This window comes from Hemiscyllium ocellatum, chromosome 21, assembly GCF_020745735.1.
Source record: "Hemiscyllium ocellatum isolate sHemOce1 chromosome 21, sHemOce1.pat.X.cur, whole genome shotgun sequence".
NCBI lineage: Eukaryota > Metazoa > Chordata > Chondrichthyes > Orectolobiformes > Hemiscylliidae > Hemiscyllium > Hemiscyllium ocellatum.
The window spans coordinates 52,246,104-52,263,424 of NC_083421.1; the positions used below are offsets into that span (position 1 = coordinate 52,246,104).

At 42.8% G+C, this 17,321-nt stretch overlaps 1 protein-coding gene across 2 annotated transcripts in view; it reads left to right on the forward strand.

Annotated features, from left to right (window-relative positions):
• Window positions 1-16,944, forward strand: part of ak8 (adenylate kinase 8) — a 159,149-nt gene extending 142,205 nt beyond the window's left edge. For both annotated transcript variants that reach the window (XM_060841099.1, XM_060841100.1), the window contains one exon: window positions 15,848-16,944. In XM_060841099.1, coding sequence (XP_060697082.1) covers window positions 15,848-16,094 — 247 coding nt within the window. In that variant the 3' untranslated portion in view covers window positions 16,095-16,944. The remainder of the gene's footprint in view (window positions 1-15,847) is intronic.
• Window positions 16,945-17,321: the final 377 nt, after the last annotated feature.

Sequence of the window (17,321 nt, forward strand, 5' to 3'; positions counted from 1 at the left end):
AAGAAGTAACAAAGAGGAGTGATGAGGGCAGAGTGTTAGATGTGATCTATATGGACTTCAGTGAGGCGTTCAACAAGGTTCCCCATGGCAGACTGTCATCAAGGTTAGATCTCATGGAATATAGGGAGAACCAGTCATTTGGATACAGAGCTGGCTCAAAGGTAGAAGACAGAGGGTGGTGGTGGAGGGTAGTTTTTCTGCCTGGAGGTCTGTGACCAGTGGAGTGCCATAAGGATCGGTGCTGGGTCCACTACTTTTCATCACTTATATAAGTGATTTGGATGTGAACATAGGAGATATAATTAGTAAGTTTGCAGATGACACCAAAACCTGAGGTGTATTGAACAGCGAAGAACGTTACTTCAGATTACAATGGGATCTTGATCAGATGGGCCAATTGGCTAAGGAGTGGCAGATGGAGTTTAATTTAGATAAATGCGAGATGCTACATTTAGGAAAAGCAAATCTTAGCAGGACTTATACCCTTAATGGTCCAGTGAGTGTTGCTGAACAAAAAAGACCTTGGAGTGCAAGTTCATAGCACCTTGGAAGTAGAGTCGCAGGTAGATAGGATAGTGAAGAAGGCATTTGGAAGGCTTTCCATTATTGATCATAGTACTGAGTACAGGAGCTGGGAGGTCATGTTGTGGCTGTACAAAGCATTGGTTAAGCCACTTTTGGAACATTGCATGCAATTCTGGTCTCCTTCCTATCGGAAGGATGTTGTGAAACTTGAAAGGGTTCAGAAAAAATTTCCAAGGATGTTGCCAGGGTTGGAGGATTTGATCTATAGGGAGAGGTTGAATAGGCTGGGGCAGTTTTCCCTGGAGCATCAGAGGTTGAGGGGTGACCTTGTAGAGGTTTATAAAATCATGAGGGGCATGGATATGGTAAATAGACAAAGTCTTTTCCCTGGGATGGGGGAGTCCAGAACTAGAGGACAAAGGTGAGAGGGGAAAGATATAAAAGAGGCCTAAGGGGTATCCTTTTCATGCAGAGGGTGGTGTGTGTATTGAATGAGCTGCCAGAGGAAGTGGTGGAGGCTAGTACAATTGCAACATTTAAAAGGCACCTGGATGGGTATATGAATAGGAAGGGTTTGGAGGGATATGGTCCGGGTGCTAGCAGGTGGGACTAGATTGGGTTGGGATATCTAATTGGCATGGACAAGTTGGACTGAAGGGTCTGTTTCCTTGTACATCTCTATGACTCTATGTGATGTAGGCATCGAACATTTATTGCTCATCCCTAATTTGCCCTCAAGAAGGTAATAATGAGCTGCCTTCTTGAAACAGATCAATCCTTGAGGTGTAAGCACACCCACAGTAAGTTAGAAAGGGACTTCCGTGATTTTTATCTTCATTTAACATTGAAGAAATGGTAATGTCATTCCAAGTCAGAATGGGATGTGTCCTGAAAGGGAAATCGCAGGTTGTGGTTCTCTTGGATCTGCTGCCTTTGACCTTGTATGTAATGGAGTTTGTGGGTTTGAAAGTTGCTTTGGAAAGAATGTTGGTCTGACAGTGCATCTTGTAGATGGTACACACTGCTGCACTATGTTAGTGGTGTGGGTAGTGAATGTTGAAGGTGGTGGATGGAGTGCAAGTGCAGCAAGCTGGATGGTGTCAAGCTTTTTGAGTTTTGTTGGAGTTGAACTCATTTAGCCAAGAGGGGAATATTCCATCACACTCTTGACTCGTGGCTTGCAGATGGTAGCCCAACACTGCAGAGAAAGGAGATGAGTTACAGTGGAATTCTGAGTCTCCAACTTGTTCTTATAGCCACTTTATGGCCTGTTCTGATTGATGATAACCCTAGGATATTGCTAATGGGAAGTCAGTAATGCCAATTCCATTGAATATCTCAGGATAATGGTTAGATTCTCTCCTTGGGATGGCCATTGCCTGAACTTGTGTGTCAGCCTAAACATCCAGGTCTTGCTGCATATAGATGTGGACTTCTTCAGCATCTGAGGAGTCACAAATGGTGAATATTGTGCAATTATCAGTGTATCTCCCCACTTCTGACCTTAAGTACATGAATAGGATAGGTTTGGAGGGATACGGAGCAGGAGCAGGCAGGTGAGACTAGTTTACTTTAGGATGATGTTCGGCATGGACTGGTTGGGCCAAAGGGTCTGTTTCCATGCTCTATGACTCAATGACTCTGTGTCAGAGGGAAAGTCATTGATGATAAAGTTGAAGACAGTTGGGCCTAGAAAACAGCCCTGAGGAATTCCTGAAGAGGTGTCCTGCTGCTGAGGTGATTGACCACCAGCAAACACAACTATCAACCTTTTGTGTTAGGTATGACTCCAACTTGTGAAAAGACTTCCCCTGATTTCTATTGACTGCAGTTTTGCTAGGGCGCTTTAATGCCACACTGGGTTGATTGATGTCTTGATGTCAAGGGCAGTCAATCTTGCCTCATCCAAGGTGATTGTGTGGCCAAGGCCAGTGCTACATCTAATGTCTCTTACCATCACTTCCAGTATTCCAGTATTTCAGTTGCCATTGTCCCTTACTAGCCCTCACAAACAATAGCAGTAAATAAACATCTGTATTTATGCTCCTATTTTCTGAGAAAATGTTAGCTTTGATACTACAGAGTCTATTAAACTTAGGGGTTATAAGTCTTCTTGCCATTTAGATCTGCCCTTTGGGTATTACTGGGATTTTGGGAAAGACCATAAACTTGAGGGTAAAGCATATTCTGTATGTCACTGGTCATGCAGGATCACTCAGTTAGCTCCTAAATTAAGTTAAAGGGAAGTACCACAGCTCACAGGTATAGTAATACCCGGTGAATAACAGACACTACGAATAAAACTAAATAATTCATTACATAAGGAAAGATTTGCTTCTCGCTTCAGAGACATAATAAAATTAGGCATCCTGTTCTTAATTTATAATGTTGCCTTGCAGACAGGGCACACATTCTACTTCAAAAAGGTCCAGACAACAAGTTAATAAAGTGTTGAAGTCCATGACAGTACAAACCATTAAAGCTTCAATGTACAGTGTCATCCTGCATGCTTTACTGCGGTATTTATGTCACTATTAGAACAGACTGGAGCAGCGTAGGCTGATTCTAGTAGCAGTGACTAATCGGGATGTCTCCTGTAGCATCACAAGACAATTGCATTTGGTTGGTAATTGACATCGTGTTGATCTCAGGAATTGTGTCATGTTGTACTCTTTAATGATGCAAGTTACTTGCAGGCAAGCTAACAAATGTAAACTAAAAGACTTTTTAAAATAGAAGTGTTTCTACTGAGTTGTGACACACTGGAAGATATAAAGAAACCAGCAGAAGATTTCAGAATGTCTTTCAGCCACTCCTGTTTTTTTTCGTGTAAGGCTTATGTTAGGAAATGCAGATCTTATTTCTCTGCTTTGTTTTGTTTTATGACTTTATTAATCTGTTGTTGCTGCTCTCATCAGGCCAATTTTGCCGTTTTGCTGAACAAATGATAATTTCCTCTTGGTTTTGAGGAAGTTGGGCAGGGAGATCCGATGCTTTCCAAGATAAAAAAAAATCTGATTCTACTTCCATGCAATTGATTGTAGCATTCTTTAATGCAGTTTCCCAGCTTAGTGATGTTACCAAGCCATCCAGGCAACCACAATTTAAGAATTCTCATGGACCGTCAAACAGGAAATGGAACGCACTAAAATCCAGTCACTTTTCAAGTAATTTATGGAAAACAAAATACACATTGGGACAAGCTCATGGGGTAAAGATAAAAGTTTCAATGCTATAACTAATATTCAGGAGGGACAGGAATTGAGCATAAATCCACATGGTAGCCTGTTGCAAAGCACTGAATGACAAAATGTAACATCAAGGTTTCTGCTGTTGCGCTAAATCCTGAATTTCAGCTATATTTAAAGGGTAATGACACCAAGCATCCAAGAAATGATATCTGTATTACTATACCAAGTCTTTATCCTTATTCTTCCTACCAAAACGTACTACTTCACTGGTGATTGTAATAAGGTCAGCCATGTGGACATCATAGAATATGAGTTCCCTGATTGGGGCTGTTAATTTTGTCCAATCAGGGAACCCAGACTGACAGTTAAAAATAGGAGTGTCACTGGCCATAAACAGGTCCAGGCAGCGGGCCGTGGAGGGGGTCGTTAGGGCCAACTGCCTGCCCCTCTTCCGCGGTTACGTTAGGGCCCGGGTGTCCTTGGGGAAGGAGTACGCGGTGTCCACCAACACCCTGGAGTTGTTCAGGGAGAGGTGGGCGCCGCAGGGAGTGGAGTGCATCATTTCCCCCTCCAACTCTATTTTGATTTAGTCCCTGCCCTCCCCTTCACTGTTTTGATCACACAGCATTGCCCTTTGACGTGAAGGGCACTGCTTGTCACAGACCACTTGGGTGTTTTCCTACTTTTCCTGGTGGTGGATATTGAATAAAGATTTGTGCACTTTGCGTCTCTCACTATGTCTCACAACTACACACACACACACACACACACCATGGGTGCTGGGGAAAATAAGCACTACCGCAGTTAGGCGGTAGTGTGGGGTTAATAAAAAAAAATAAACAAACAGAAGGGAAAAAAAAGAAAAAAAAAATAGGAGTGTCACTGGCCATAAACAGGTCCAGGCAGCGGGCCGTGGAGGGGGTCGTTAGGGCCGACTGCCTGCCCCTCTTCCGCGGTTACGTTAGGGCCCGGGTGTCCTTGGGGAAGGAGTACGCGGTGTCCACCAACACCCTGGAGTTGTTCAGGGAGAGGTGGGCGCCGCAGGGAGTGGAGTGCATCATTTCCCCCTCCAACTCTATTTTGATTTAGTCCCTGCCCTCCCCTTCACTGTTTGTTCACACAGCATTGCCCTTTGATGTGAAGGGCACTGCTTGTCACAGGCCACTCGGGTGTTTTCCTACTTTTCCTGGTGGTGGATATTGAATAAAGATTTGTGCACTTTGCGTCTTAAAAAAAGAATTTAACCAGGAGGTTGATCACACAGCAAAAAAAAAGGAAAAAAAATAAACCGGTGTCTCTTCACTGTTTTGATCACATAGCATTGCCCTTTGATGTGAAGGGCAGTGCTTGTCACAGGCCACCCGGGTGTTTCCTTTCTTCCTGGTGGTGGAAATCAAAAAAAAAACGAGTGTCACTGGCCATAAACAGGTCCAGGCAGCGGGCCGTGGAGGGGGTCGTTAGGGCCGACTGCCTGCCCCTCTTCCGCGGTTACGTTAGTGCCCGGGTGTCCTTGGAGAAGGAGCACGCGGTGTCCACCAACACACTGGAGTTCTTCAGGGAGAGGTGGGCGCCGCAGGGAGTGGAGTGCATCATTTCCCCCTCCAACTCTATTTTGGTTTAGTCCCTGCCCTCCCCTTCACTGTTTGATCACACAGCATTGCCCCTTGTGAGGGGCACTGCTTGTCACTTGAAAAAAAACAAACAAATAGGGGATAAGGGCACTGCTTGTCACTGGCCATTCGGATGTTTTCCTATTTTTCCTGGTGGTGGAAATTGAAAATAGATTCGTACACCTTGTGTCTCTCACTGTGAAAAAAGAAAAAAAAAGAAAAAAAACCCAGGAGTGTCAGACAACCTTGACACTTTGGGAGCTGGATCAATGTCAAAGAGTTTTCACGTGTAAATAAATGATGACTTTGTGATGGGATACTGGCCTCTGTGGCGTTATTTCAAGAGCAAAGCATGCTCCTGAAGTTATTCACTCACAACAGTACCCTCTGAGTTGCAATAAGCATTTCTGATGTCATGTCATTATTTGGGAAGCTTGACTTGTTGAAGCTGATGAAGACTGGGCCCAGAATGTATGAAGAATGTGTTATTTTTTCAGGGCAAATGACATTGGGTCAGATGAATTATTACAGTATTACAGCAGTGGAATGGACGATGGAAGAGGACTTGCCATCTGAGGTAGTTTGGGCTGAGGTTATAAATAGGAAAGGTGAGGTCACCCTGTTAGGTGTTTTCTACAGGCCTCCTAATAGTCCTAGAGAAGTAGAGGATAATATTGCGAGGATGATTCAGGAAAAGAGTGAAGGTAGCAGGGTGGTTGTTATGGGGGACTTTAACTTCCCAGATATTGACTGGGAGAGCTATAGCTCGAGTTCATTAGATGGGTCGGTGTTTGTCCAATGTGTGCAGGAGGGTTTCCTGACACAATATGTAGACAGGCCAACAAGAGGTGAGGCTATACTGGATTTGGTTCTAGGTAATGAACCAGGCCAGGTGTTAGACTTGGAGGTAGGTGAGCACTTCGGGGACAGTGACCACAACTCGGTGACTTTTACTTTAGTGATGGAGAGGGATAAGTGTGCGCCGCAGGGCAAGAGTTATAGCTGGGGGCAGGGAAATTATGATGCAGTGAGGCATGACTTAGGATGTGTGGATTGGAAAAACAGGCTTCAAGAGAAGAACACTAATGAGATGTGGGGATTGTTCAAGGAGCAGCTACTACGTGTCCTCGATAAGTATGTACCAGTCAGGCATGGTGTAAAGGGCCTTGTGAGGCAGCCGTGGTTTAGTAAAGAATTGGAATCCCTTGTGAAAGGGAAGAAGGCGGCATATGTAAAGATGAGGCGTGAAGGTTCAGTTGGGGCGATAGAGAGTTATAAGGTAGCCAGGAAGAATCTAAAGAGAGAGCTAAGAGAAGCGAGAAGGGGACATGAAAAGTCTTTAGCTGGTAGGATTAGGGAAAACCCAAAGGCTTTCTATAGGTATGTCAGGAATAAAAGGATGACTAGGGTAGGTATCGGTCCAGTCAAGGATAGTAGTGGGAAGTTGTGTGTGGAGGCGGAGGAGATTGGAGAGACACTAAATCAATACTTTTCATCAGTATTCACTCAGGAACAGGACACTGTTGCTGACGTGAATATGGAGTCACCAATGATTAGAATGGATGGCCTGGAAATATGCAGGGAAGAGGTTCTGGGAATATTGGAGAGGATGAAAATAGATAAGTCTCCTGGGCCTGATGGCATTTACCCTAGGATCCTATGGGAAGCTAGGGAGGAGATAGCAGAGCCATTGGCCTGGATTTTTATGTCGTCATTGTCAACGGGAATAGTACCAGAGGACTGGAGGATAGCGAATGTGGTCCCCTTGTTCAAGAAAGGGAGTAGGGATAGCCCTAGTAACTATAGGCCAGTGAGTCTGACTTCAGTGGTGGGCAAAGTCTTAGAGAGAATGGTAAGGGATAAGATTTATGAACATCTGGATAGGAATAACGTGATCAAGGATAGCCAGCATGGTTTTGTGAAGGGCAGGTCGTGCCTCACAAACCTTATTGAGTTCTTTGAGAAGGTGACTAAGGAAGTGGACGAGGGTAAAGCAGTAGATGTTGTGTATATGGATTTTAGTAAGGCGTTCGATAAGGTTCCCCATGGTAGGCTAATGCTAAAACTACGGAGGTATGGCATTGAGGATACATTAGAGGTTTGGATTAGGAATTGGCTGGCTGGAAGGAGACAGAGGGTAGTAGTTGATGGACTAAGTTCATCTTGGAGTGCAGTTACTAGCGGTGTACCACAAGGATCTGTTTTGGGACCATTGCTTTTTGTTATCTTTATAAATGATCTAGAGGAAGGGCTTGAAAGCTGGGTAAGCAAGTTTGCGGATGACACAAAAGTCGGTGGAGTTGTGGATAGTAAGGAAGGAAGTGGTAGGTTACAGCGGGATATAGATAAGTTGCAGAGCTGGGCAGAAAGGTGGCAAATGGAATTCAATGTAGCTAAGTGTGAAGTCATTCACTTTGGTAGGAGTAACAAGATGATGGATTACTGGGCTAATGGTAGGCTACTTGGTAGTGTGGATGAGCAGAGGGATCTTGGTGTCCATGTACACAGATCTCTGAAAGTTGCCACCCAGGTAAATAGTGCTGTGAGGAAGGCATATGGTGTACTGGGCTTTATTGGTAGAGGAATTGAGTTCTGGAGTCCTGAGGTCATGTTGCAACTGTATAAGACTCTGGTGCGGCCTCATCTGGAGTATTGTGTGCAGTTTTGGTCGCCATACTATAGGAAGGATGTGGAGGCATTGGAACGAGTGCAGAGGAGGTTTACCAGGATGTTGCCTGGAATGGTAGGAAAATCTTATGAGGAAAGGCTGAGGCACTTGGGGCTGTTCTCATTGGAGAAGAGAAGGTTTAGGGGAGATTTGATAGAGGTGTATAAGATGATTAGGGATTTAGATAGGGTCGACACTGAGAACCTTTTACCGCTAATGGAGTCAGGTGTTACTAGGGGACACAGCTTTAAATTAAGGGGTGGTAGGTATAGGACAGATGTTAGGGGTAGATTCTTTACACAGCGGGTTGTGAGTTCATGGAATGCCCTGCCAGTAGCAGTGGTGAACTCTCCTTCTTTATGGTCATTTAAGCGGGCATTGGATAGGCATTTGGAAGTTATTGGGCTAGTGTAGGTTAGGTAGGATTCGGTCGGCGCAACATCGAGGGCCGAAGGGCCTGTACTGCGCTGTATCTTTCTATGTTCTATGTTCTATGAAAAGCAACAAACAATTCTCGTAACAGCTTGTGGACTCGCAGCCTTTTTCATATTAAGAACCTAACTTGCCCTGAGGCACTATTCAAGAGTTGACAGATTTATTACGACCACGCGCCTCCTCTAAATCTGAATCACTATCGTTTTCACTTGGCAATTTGAAAACCAATGAAATCCATATCAGAATTTTTGACTAGGCTAAGATAAATGGCAGAGGCATGTGACTTTGGTTTAACCCTTCGTGAGATGCTGAGAGATTATTTGGTATGTGGGATTTATGATGTAACCATGCAAAAGCACCTACTACCTAAAGCCCAACTGGACTTCAAACAGCCACTGCAACAGGTTTTATCGTTGAAAAATATGGTAAGTGAAGCATGTGAATTGCAGGATATTCTAATGGAAATGGACACTATGGACAGTCCAACTGAGCTTTAGTGAACCACTTGAATGAAGGAAGTTCCATTACCTCACTCAGGACATATCCTGAACAGAGGGATTTTAGGTCAGTCCACAGCAAAACCCCAAAACAAAACCAAGCCTTGGCCAAACTGTTAACATTTTCTTCAGGATCCAGACCTGGCATTGTAGTCTGTTGCCAGTATGCAGACTTGAGATGGCAAAAGAGTCCCACGGGACCTAAATATAATAAGGGAACTCATAGGCTGTTATCCAGGAGAGTGCACTCCCTGGAAAGTCCACCTACATCTGGTTTTATTTGTGTCATTAAATTGCTAAGCAGCATCCAAATCAAAATAAATCTCTGGTTACATGGTCACCCAGTTCTCATGGGGTTGATATTGGTACAGCCTTTTCAGTGATCACTCTGGATTCCAAACCTTAAGTTTGCGCAAGACCTTGGTTAGGCTGAGAACCTATACTGGGGAATCTTTCCACATTATGGCACAACTTTGGTTTCAGTCTCTTACGAGGAGCAGCTGTTCCAGTTACCACTGATTGTATAAAAGGCTTGAACCCAAGCTTGATGGGGCAAAATTGGTTAAGAAAGATTCACCTAGATTGGCTTAACAATTCTCAATTAGAAAATGGCTGCCTGAGTGAAGTCCTAATTAAAAGCCCAGAAATCTTTCAGGGAGGTTTTGGGACTATCAAAGGAGCCAAGGCCACCTTACATGTTGACCAGGAAGCAATTCCATAATTCTGAAAGGCCTGCCCAGTGCCATTTGCCTTATGGGCAAAAGTAGAGGCAGAAATCAGAAGGCCAGAAAGAGTAGGAATCATCAAACCAGTCCAGTTTGCAGAATGGGCAGTACCGGTTGTACTGATTATAAAGCCCAATGTGGTTTTAACAGATGATATATTGGTTTTCACAGCAGGATAAATACCTAGTCCCTCGCATAGAGGACATATACACAAAGCTGGCAGAGGGATTGTCCCTAATGGAGCTGGACATGAGCCATTCGAACTTGCAATTGCGATTAGATGAGGATTCCCAGAAATATGCTGCAGTTAATACCCATAAGGGTTTGTACCAATATACAAGACTACCATTTGGGATATCATCAGCCTGTGCTATTTTTCAGTGGACAATGGGGAGCAAGAGTCTCTCGCAAAGGATACTGCCACGTACTGGCTGAACTCCACTAGGAGTTTTGCAAAATGAAGATGTTGGCAAGACATGATGTCTGGTGGTCAGGATTGGATGCAGACATAGCTGCATTGGTGGGGCAGTGCCCACAGTGCAGCAAGGACAAAAATTACCACCACCAGCTCCCCCCCCACATTCATGGGAATGGCCAGGTACATCTTGGACTTAGTTACATGTCGACTCTGCAGGTCCTTGCATGAGCTTGATGTCCTTAGTCATTGTGGCAGCCCACTCAACATGTTTGGACATCATACAGTTCATTCTTCAAACACAGGTACAACGATAGAAACACCGTGCACATCTTTTGCAATACAGACTCCCGGAAGTGTTGGTCACTGACAATGGGCCATCATTTACCAGCTGGGAATTTGATTATATCCTAGAATTGGATGGCATTCAACATATAAAGACAGCTTCTGGATTAGTGGTGCTGGAAGAGCAGTTCAGGCAGCATCCGAGGAGCAGTAAAATCAACGTTTCGGGCAAAAGCCCTTCGTCATGAATAAAGGCAGAGAGCCTGAAAGGTGGAGAGATAAGGTAGAGGAGGGTGGGAGGGGGGGGAGGGGAGGGGGGAGGAGAATGTAGCATAGAGTACAATAGGTGAGTGGGGGAGGGGATGAAGGTGATAGGTCAGGGAGGAGGGTGGAGTGGATAGGTGGAAAAGAAGATAGGCAGGTAGGACAAGTCATGGGGACAGTGCTGAGCTGGAAGTTTGGAACTAGGGCGAGTTGGGGAAAGGGGAAATTAGGAAACTGTTGAAGTCCACATTGATGCCCTGGGGTTGAAGTGTTCCAAGGTGTTCTTCTTCCAGGCGTCTGGTGGTGAGGGAGCGGTGGTGAATCAACCACACCGCCCTGTGGCCCAACATTTCAACTCCCCCCTTCCACTCTGCCGAGGACGTGGAGGTCCTGGGCCTCCTTCACCGCCGCTCCCTCACCACCAGACGCCTGGAGGAAGAACGCCTCATCTTCCACCTCGGAACACTTCAACACCAGGGTATCAATGTGGACTTCAACAGTTTCCTCATTTCCCCTTCCCCCACCTCACCCTAGTTCCAAACTTCCAGCTCAGCACTGTCCCCATGACGTGTCCTACCTGCCTATCTTCTTTTCCACCGATCCACTCCACCCTTCTCCCTGACCTATCACCTTCATCCCCTCCCCCACTCACCTATTGTACTCTGTGCTACTTTCTCCCCACCCCCACCCTCCTCTAGCTTATCTCGTCACCTTCAAGCTCTCTGCCTTTATTCCTAATGAAGGGCTTTAGCCCGAAACGTCGATTTTACTGATGCTGCCTGACCTACTGTGCTCTTCCAGCACCACTGATCCAGAATCTGGTTTCCAGCATCTGCAGTCATTGTTTTTACCTATATAAAGACAGCTCCATACCATCCATCATCGAATGGGGTGGCAGAAAGAGCAGTCCAAACATTGAAGGCAGGATTTTAGGAAAAGTCTACAGCTTCATTAGATACCAAACTGTGGCAGTTCCTGTTTGATTATAGGACCACCATTCATTCAACTACAGAGACAGCTCCAGCAGAGTTGGTAATGGGGATAAAATTCCACACCAGGTTAAATCTGATTCTCCCGATCTGGGATGGGAGGGTGAAACAGCATCAGGAACGCCAATTTCAGGTAAAAGACTCTGCAAAACGAGAGAGACAGTTTACTTCAGGGGATAAACTTTGGTGGAGGAACCACAGGAATGGCCCTATAGGGGTAAGAGGCATGGTTGAAGTGAGATCAGGTCCAGTGACGTATAAAGTTTAAAGGACTTGAACAAGCATGTGGACCATATGAAAACAGCGAACGAGGCAGGAGCAAAACATGCCTGGCTCCTCAAAACAGTCGGAAAGGCAAGCTGAACCCATGGGTTCTCCCTCTCCACCAAGCTTTGAATAAACATCAGGGTCTGAGATACCTCAATGCCTTTGCCACCTGAAAAAGAGAATTCATTTCTCCCGAGACACTCCAGGCACAGGAAGCAAGCTACTGTACATTATACGCCGCCAGTATCTGAGGCAAAGTCGCAGGAACCTGTCCCAGATGGAGCTACAAGAAAAAGAAAAGGCCTTTGGCCTCAGACACACAGAGAGAGAGAGAGAGAAAAATGGGGTGTAACAAGGTCAGCCAGGTGGAACTCATAGAATATGAGTTCCCTGATTGGGGCTGTTAATCTGGTCAAGTCAGGGAGCCCTGGCTGACAGATAAAAACAGGAGGGTCAGACATCCTGACATTGAGAGCTGGCTCTGATGAAGCTGGATCAATGTCAAGGACTTTCTATGTGTAAATAAAAGGTAACTATGTGGTATGATGCTGGCCTCTGTGCAGTTATTTCACTCACACTTATTTTTTTTAAGCTCATTTGTCATTTATAGTTATCATTTTGCAGGATCCTCCTCCACTCTCCCTCACTTGTCTTCTTAAGAACCTCTTTAAAAATTAAACCTCATTTTGGTCATTTAGCTCATTACACTTTATGCAGTAAGTGTAAAGTTTTGTTTCATTGTGTTCATTTGAAGCACCTAGGAGTGTTTTATGAAGTTGTACAGATGTTATTTAATAATAATTTCCTGTGTTTTGTTGAAGGTATTCTCTCTATTAACTACACCCCTTAAATTAGTTTCAAATGCCAAATTTTGAAATTGTGTTCTCAATTCCTCAGTCCAAATTGTTTGCATAAATGTTGAACAACAGTGGTCCCAGCACCAATTTTTAATGAAACACTAAGGCCTAAAATTTTCCAGTTTGATTAATGGCCATGTGACCCCCTATTCTAGTGCATTTCAAACTTGTTCCCACCATGACTGCATTTCAACTTTGGCAAAAGTTTCTGCACAAGACACAGGGCAGGAGAGGGTATTGTTGGACAGCCTATCTTTGTTCGAGTCCTACTTGGGCTCCCTTCCACAACTGTTTCTCCAGTACATCGAATTAGAAAAAATCATCAGCTTTGCTTCCAATTTTCATCCTCCTCTCACATTTACATGGTCCAACCCTGACTTTTCCTTTCTATTCCTTGTCTTCACTGTTTCTGAGTCTGGAGATAAGCCGTCCACCAATATCCACTATAAACCCACCGACTCCCACAGTTACTTTACCGGCACTTCCTTACACCCTGCTTCTTGCAAAAACTTCCATTTTCCTGGTTTATCTATCTCCATCTCATCTGTTCCAATGCTGCCACTTTCCATAGGGCTGCCTCTGACATGTTCTTCTCTTTCCTCAACCGAAGATTCCCACAAGCTACTTGACAGGTCACTGAGCATGTCTGATCCATTGCCTTCCCTTCACCTTCACCCTTTCCTCCCACCCACAAGGTAATTCAAGGGATCATCCTCTGCCATTTCTGTCACCTCCATCAGCACTCTTATCTTCCACTCCACTGTCAGCATTCCTCAGGGATCATTCTGTCCATGACACCTGCCCATTCCTCTATTACTTGTCCCATGACATCTTCCCAAACAATCACAGAAGGCAAGTGTTCAACGCACAGAAGGCAAAACACTTGCCCTTTTACCTCCTCCCTCCTCACTGTCCCATGGCCCTAAACACTGTTGCAGCAGACACAGCAGTTTGCTTATACTTCTTTCAATGTAGTCTGCTGTATTGGATGCTCATAATGTGGTCCCCATTACTTTGGCAAAGCCAAGTGCAGACTGGGTGACTGCTTTGTGGAATATCTCCACTCTGTCTGTAAGAATGATCTTTGAGAATTTCTTGGCATTTCAATAGACCATATTGCTCCCATGCTAATAGTTCTATTCTAGATATGCTGCATTGCTCCAATGAAGCCCAAAAGGAACAACACATGTACTGCTTAGGCACTTTTCAGCATTCAGGACTCAACAACTTCATAGCATGACCTTCTTCCTCCATTTTGATTTTCCTTACAAGTCTGTCTTCCTCCTTCATCCTCCCCTCAAGCCCAACACACACAAACAAAAACACACATACACACCCACATACACGCAGTCACACACCATCTCTCTCTCACACACACACACACACACACACACACAGTCACACACAGACACAGTCATACACACTTACACATACACACAGTCTCACACACACAACACACAGACACAGACACACAGACGGCTGTCAGCAAAGCAGACCAATTTTCTACTTTCACACCTCATATTACACAGTTTTAAATTGCAAAATTCCCTTTACCACCATTAGCACCCCCTTGTATTTTGTTATAGGCTCATTATGATCCATTCCATTTGCTCCTCCTCCCCATCTGTCAACAGCATAAAAAACACCATTTTTCAGCCCTTTTCAGTTCTGAAAAAGTCATGTTGGACTTGAAGTGTTAACTCAGTTTCCTTCCACCACAGATGCTGCCAGACTTGTTGATTTTCTCCACGATGGTTTTTATTTCAGATTTCAAAAAAATGCAGTATTTTGCTTCCTTTTTCGTGCTGACTTATATTCTCATTTCCTAAATGTTTTTCTGTTATGCGTTTGAATAAGGATTCTGTTATATTTCCTGCCTCTGATCTTAACCTACATGGTGTGTTTCCCATTACACTTTTAGCAGTTGCTATGTTTGAGATTAGTAGTGTTCCCATAAAGTGTTTAGATTACAAAGTTTGGTTTTTAAACATATGTGTGAAACTGATGCAGACTGAAATAAAGTGAGTACATCGCATTATTTTCTTTTGCTAACTGCCTCTGGCTGTGGGCTGCATCTATTCAAAAGCCCAATGTCATAAACGACTTCAATTTTTGCATCATAGTGTGATGTTTCTCTTTATGAGTCTTCATCTGGCTCCAGACAAGTGCATTGCTAGCTCTTGCCAGTGACTGCCTTGACTTTTCTCAGTCATATTTTAAAGTTTTCAGAAAAAAACAACTGTATTTTAAATTGGATAAATGTCAAATGCAAGTTTACTTCAAAAACACCAATTTATGTGGTAATGCTAATTTCAATATCTATTTATAATGTGCTGTCTGTGACATTTATTATTTTTCTTTTAGGTTTGATTTGTCTTTATGTTTAATCGAGACAACTTCAATTGCTATGTGATGAATTATTTACACTAGTTCTAATTTTTTGTCAAATATAATTAACAAAACAGTAAGATACATTAGCTAATCAGTCATTAGCTATTTACTACAGCACAGCTCAGCACGATGCTCTAGAATTTATGATCTTTATTACATTGTATATTTAATTAGTTCTTGCAAGTATTATCTCAATTTAAATTATTGTCATGTGATTGAGCATAACTATTTGCTATAGATTTGATCATTATCTCTAATGTGTTATGAATAATTTTAATGTTTCTCAAAGTTGTTTTGAATATTCTGTGGCAATTTTGTGAGGTTTATTCCATCGATGGCCCTGTACTGTGGACCATGCAATGTTTTCAGCACTTTTTCTTAATATTAATGTATTAACTTGTAATTTCCTCTTGCCTCCTGTCTGTGATTGCTATATTTTCATGATTCAGGTATTGTTTCTATATTAGGATAAATTAATTATGCAAGTAATATGTTTTAAAATTCTGAGATTGTGCAATCATAAGAATATAAGTTTATTACTAAATGAAGTGTTATCTTAGGCTGTTCCATTGGAAACAGATTTTAAAAAGTAACGTTGTAATAATCTTGATGATCAGAAATATCCTCATAACATCAGTAGGGCTCGCTTCAGCACAGCTTATGTAATTAATTTCTCATGATATTCATTCCTTTGTGATACAATTATTATTTTCTATTTTGCTTTCTAGATATCATTCCATATACAAACCAGCACCAACTAGTGAGGTTTACAGTCGCTGCAAAATAAATCCCAAGGATGCTGAAGAAAATGTGGAAAAAGCACTTGAAGTTTATCATGCCAATGTGAGTGAGTTGGAGCAATTCTACAGCCCTGCAATCCATGTCAATGCAGACCAGGATCCTTACACTGTGTTTGAATACATCGAGAGCTGTGTTGTCAAGCCACTGTCAAAAAACCCAAATGCCTTTGTTTGAGTGATATTGTAGCTAAGAAACTATGATGTCTTTCCTACAGTTTAGATTCTGAATACTTAAATCCTATTAATAGTCATTTATTTAACAGTAAATTTACTTCTTAATTTCTCCTAAATACATACGGTTTCCAATATTCTGTCAGATCTTGCCTTATAACATCTCCATATGTGTGCTAACCAGTGGAAATTATATTAGAGAAAGAGGTTGATTTTTATACAAATCTCTGTCAAACAACTTGGGTAGAAAAAATAGCTTATGCATCTTCTTGATCTGAGGTTGTAGACAGAACAACGATATTATCTACAAGACTATGGAGCTGATATACCTTATCCTATGATTGTAATGGTCTTCTAATCATTCTGAGTGTTGGACCCAACTAAATGAATCTTTGAGAAAACATTCTTTGATGATGCAAGGTCTTCCAGGTCCATATATGTAATCAGTTAGCTCTTTATCAGGTAGGCAATAAAGCTTATTATTAAACTAGGCACAGTCAAAGCTGATCCTGTGCCAGAAAGTCTGTGGTTTTCACACTCAAGATTAAACAGCTTCCAATTTATGGATGACACTAAGAGTAAATAAAATTGCCAATAATTACTTGTTTCAGTTGTCATTACTTACCTTGTTTATTGTAACCTTCTTGCGTCATGTGCATATGAAATGTACAGTATAAGCACTATTGTTCTAAGATCAGGGGAGAGACTAATTCATACAATTGCTAACTAAATTGTGGCGGATATAGTGAGAACAGCTAATGACAAACTACATATGCAAGGTATGATGTACAACAAATAAAATGGTAGATGTTTACCTGTGGTGAGAATACTCAAGCCCCCTCCCTTTACGGAAGAACCCTTTACTGTTGATAATTATTTTATCAAATTGAAGCTTATTTTCTGTACAATAGACCAGCTTACAATCTTGATTTCCAAATTTTCTATTGTCAGTTCTCTTCATATACATTTGTTTTAATCTTCAGATACTTTTAATTCATACTGAACACTTACATCTTCAATCTAGCAGGTTTTGAGATTTGTAGCTCAGGTTGAGATTCTGGATATAATTTTGCTCGCTGAGCTGAAAGGTTCGTTTTTGGACGTTTTGTCACCATACTAGGTAACATCATCAGTGAGCCTCCAGTTGGTATTATGTCCCGCTTTCTATGTGTGTTTAGGTTTCCTTGGGTTGGTGATGTCATTTCCTATGTTGGTGATGTCATTTCCCACT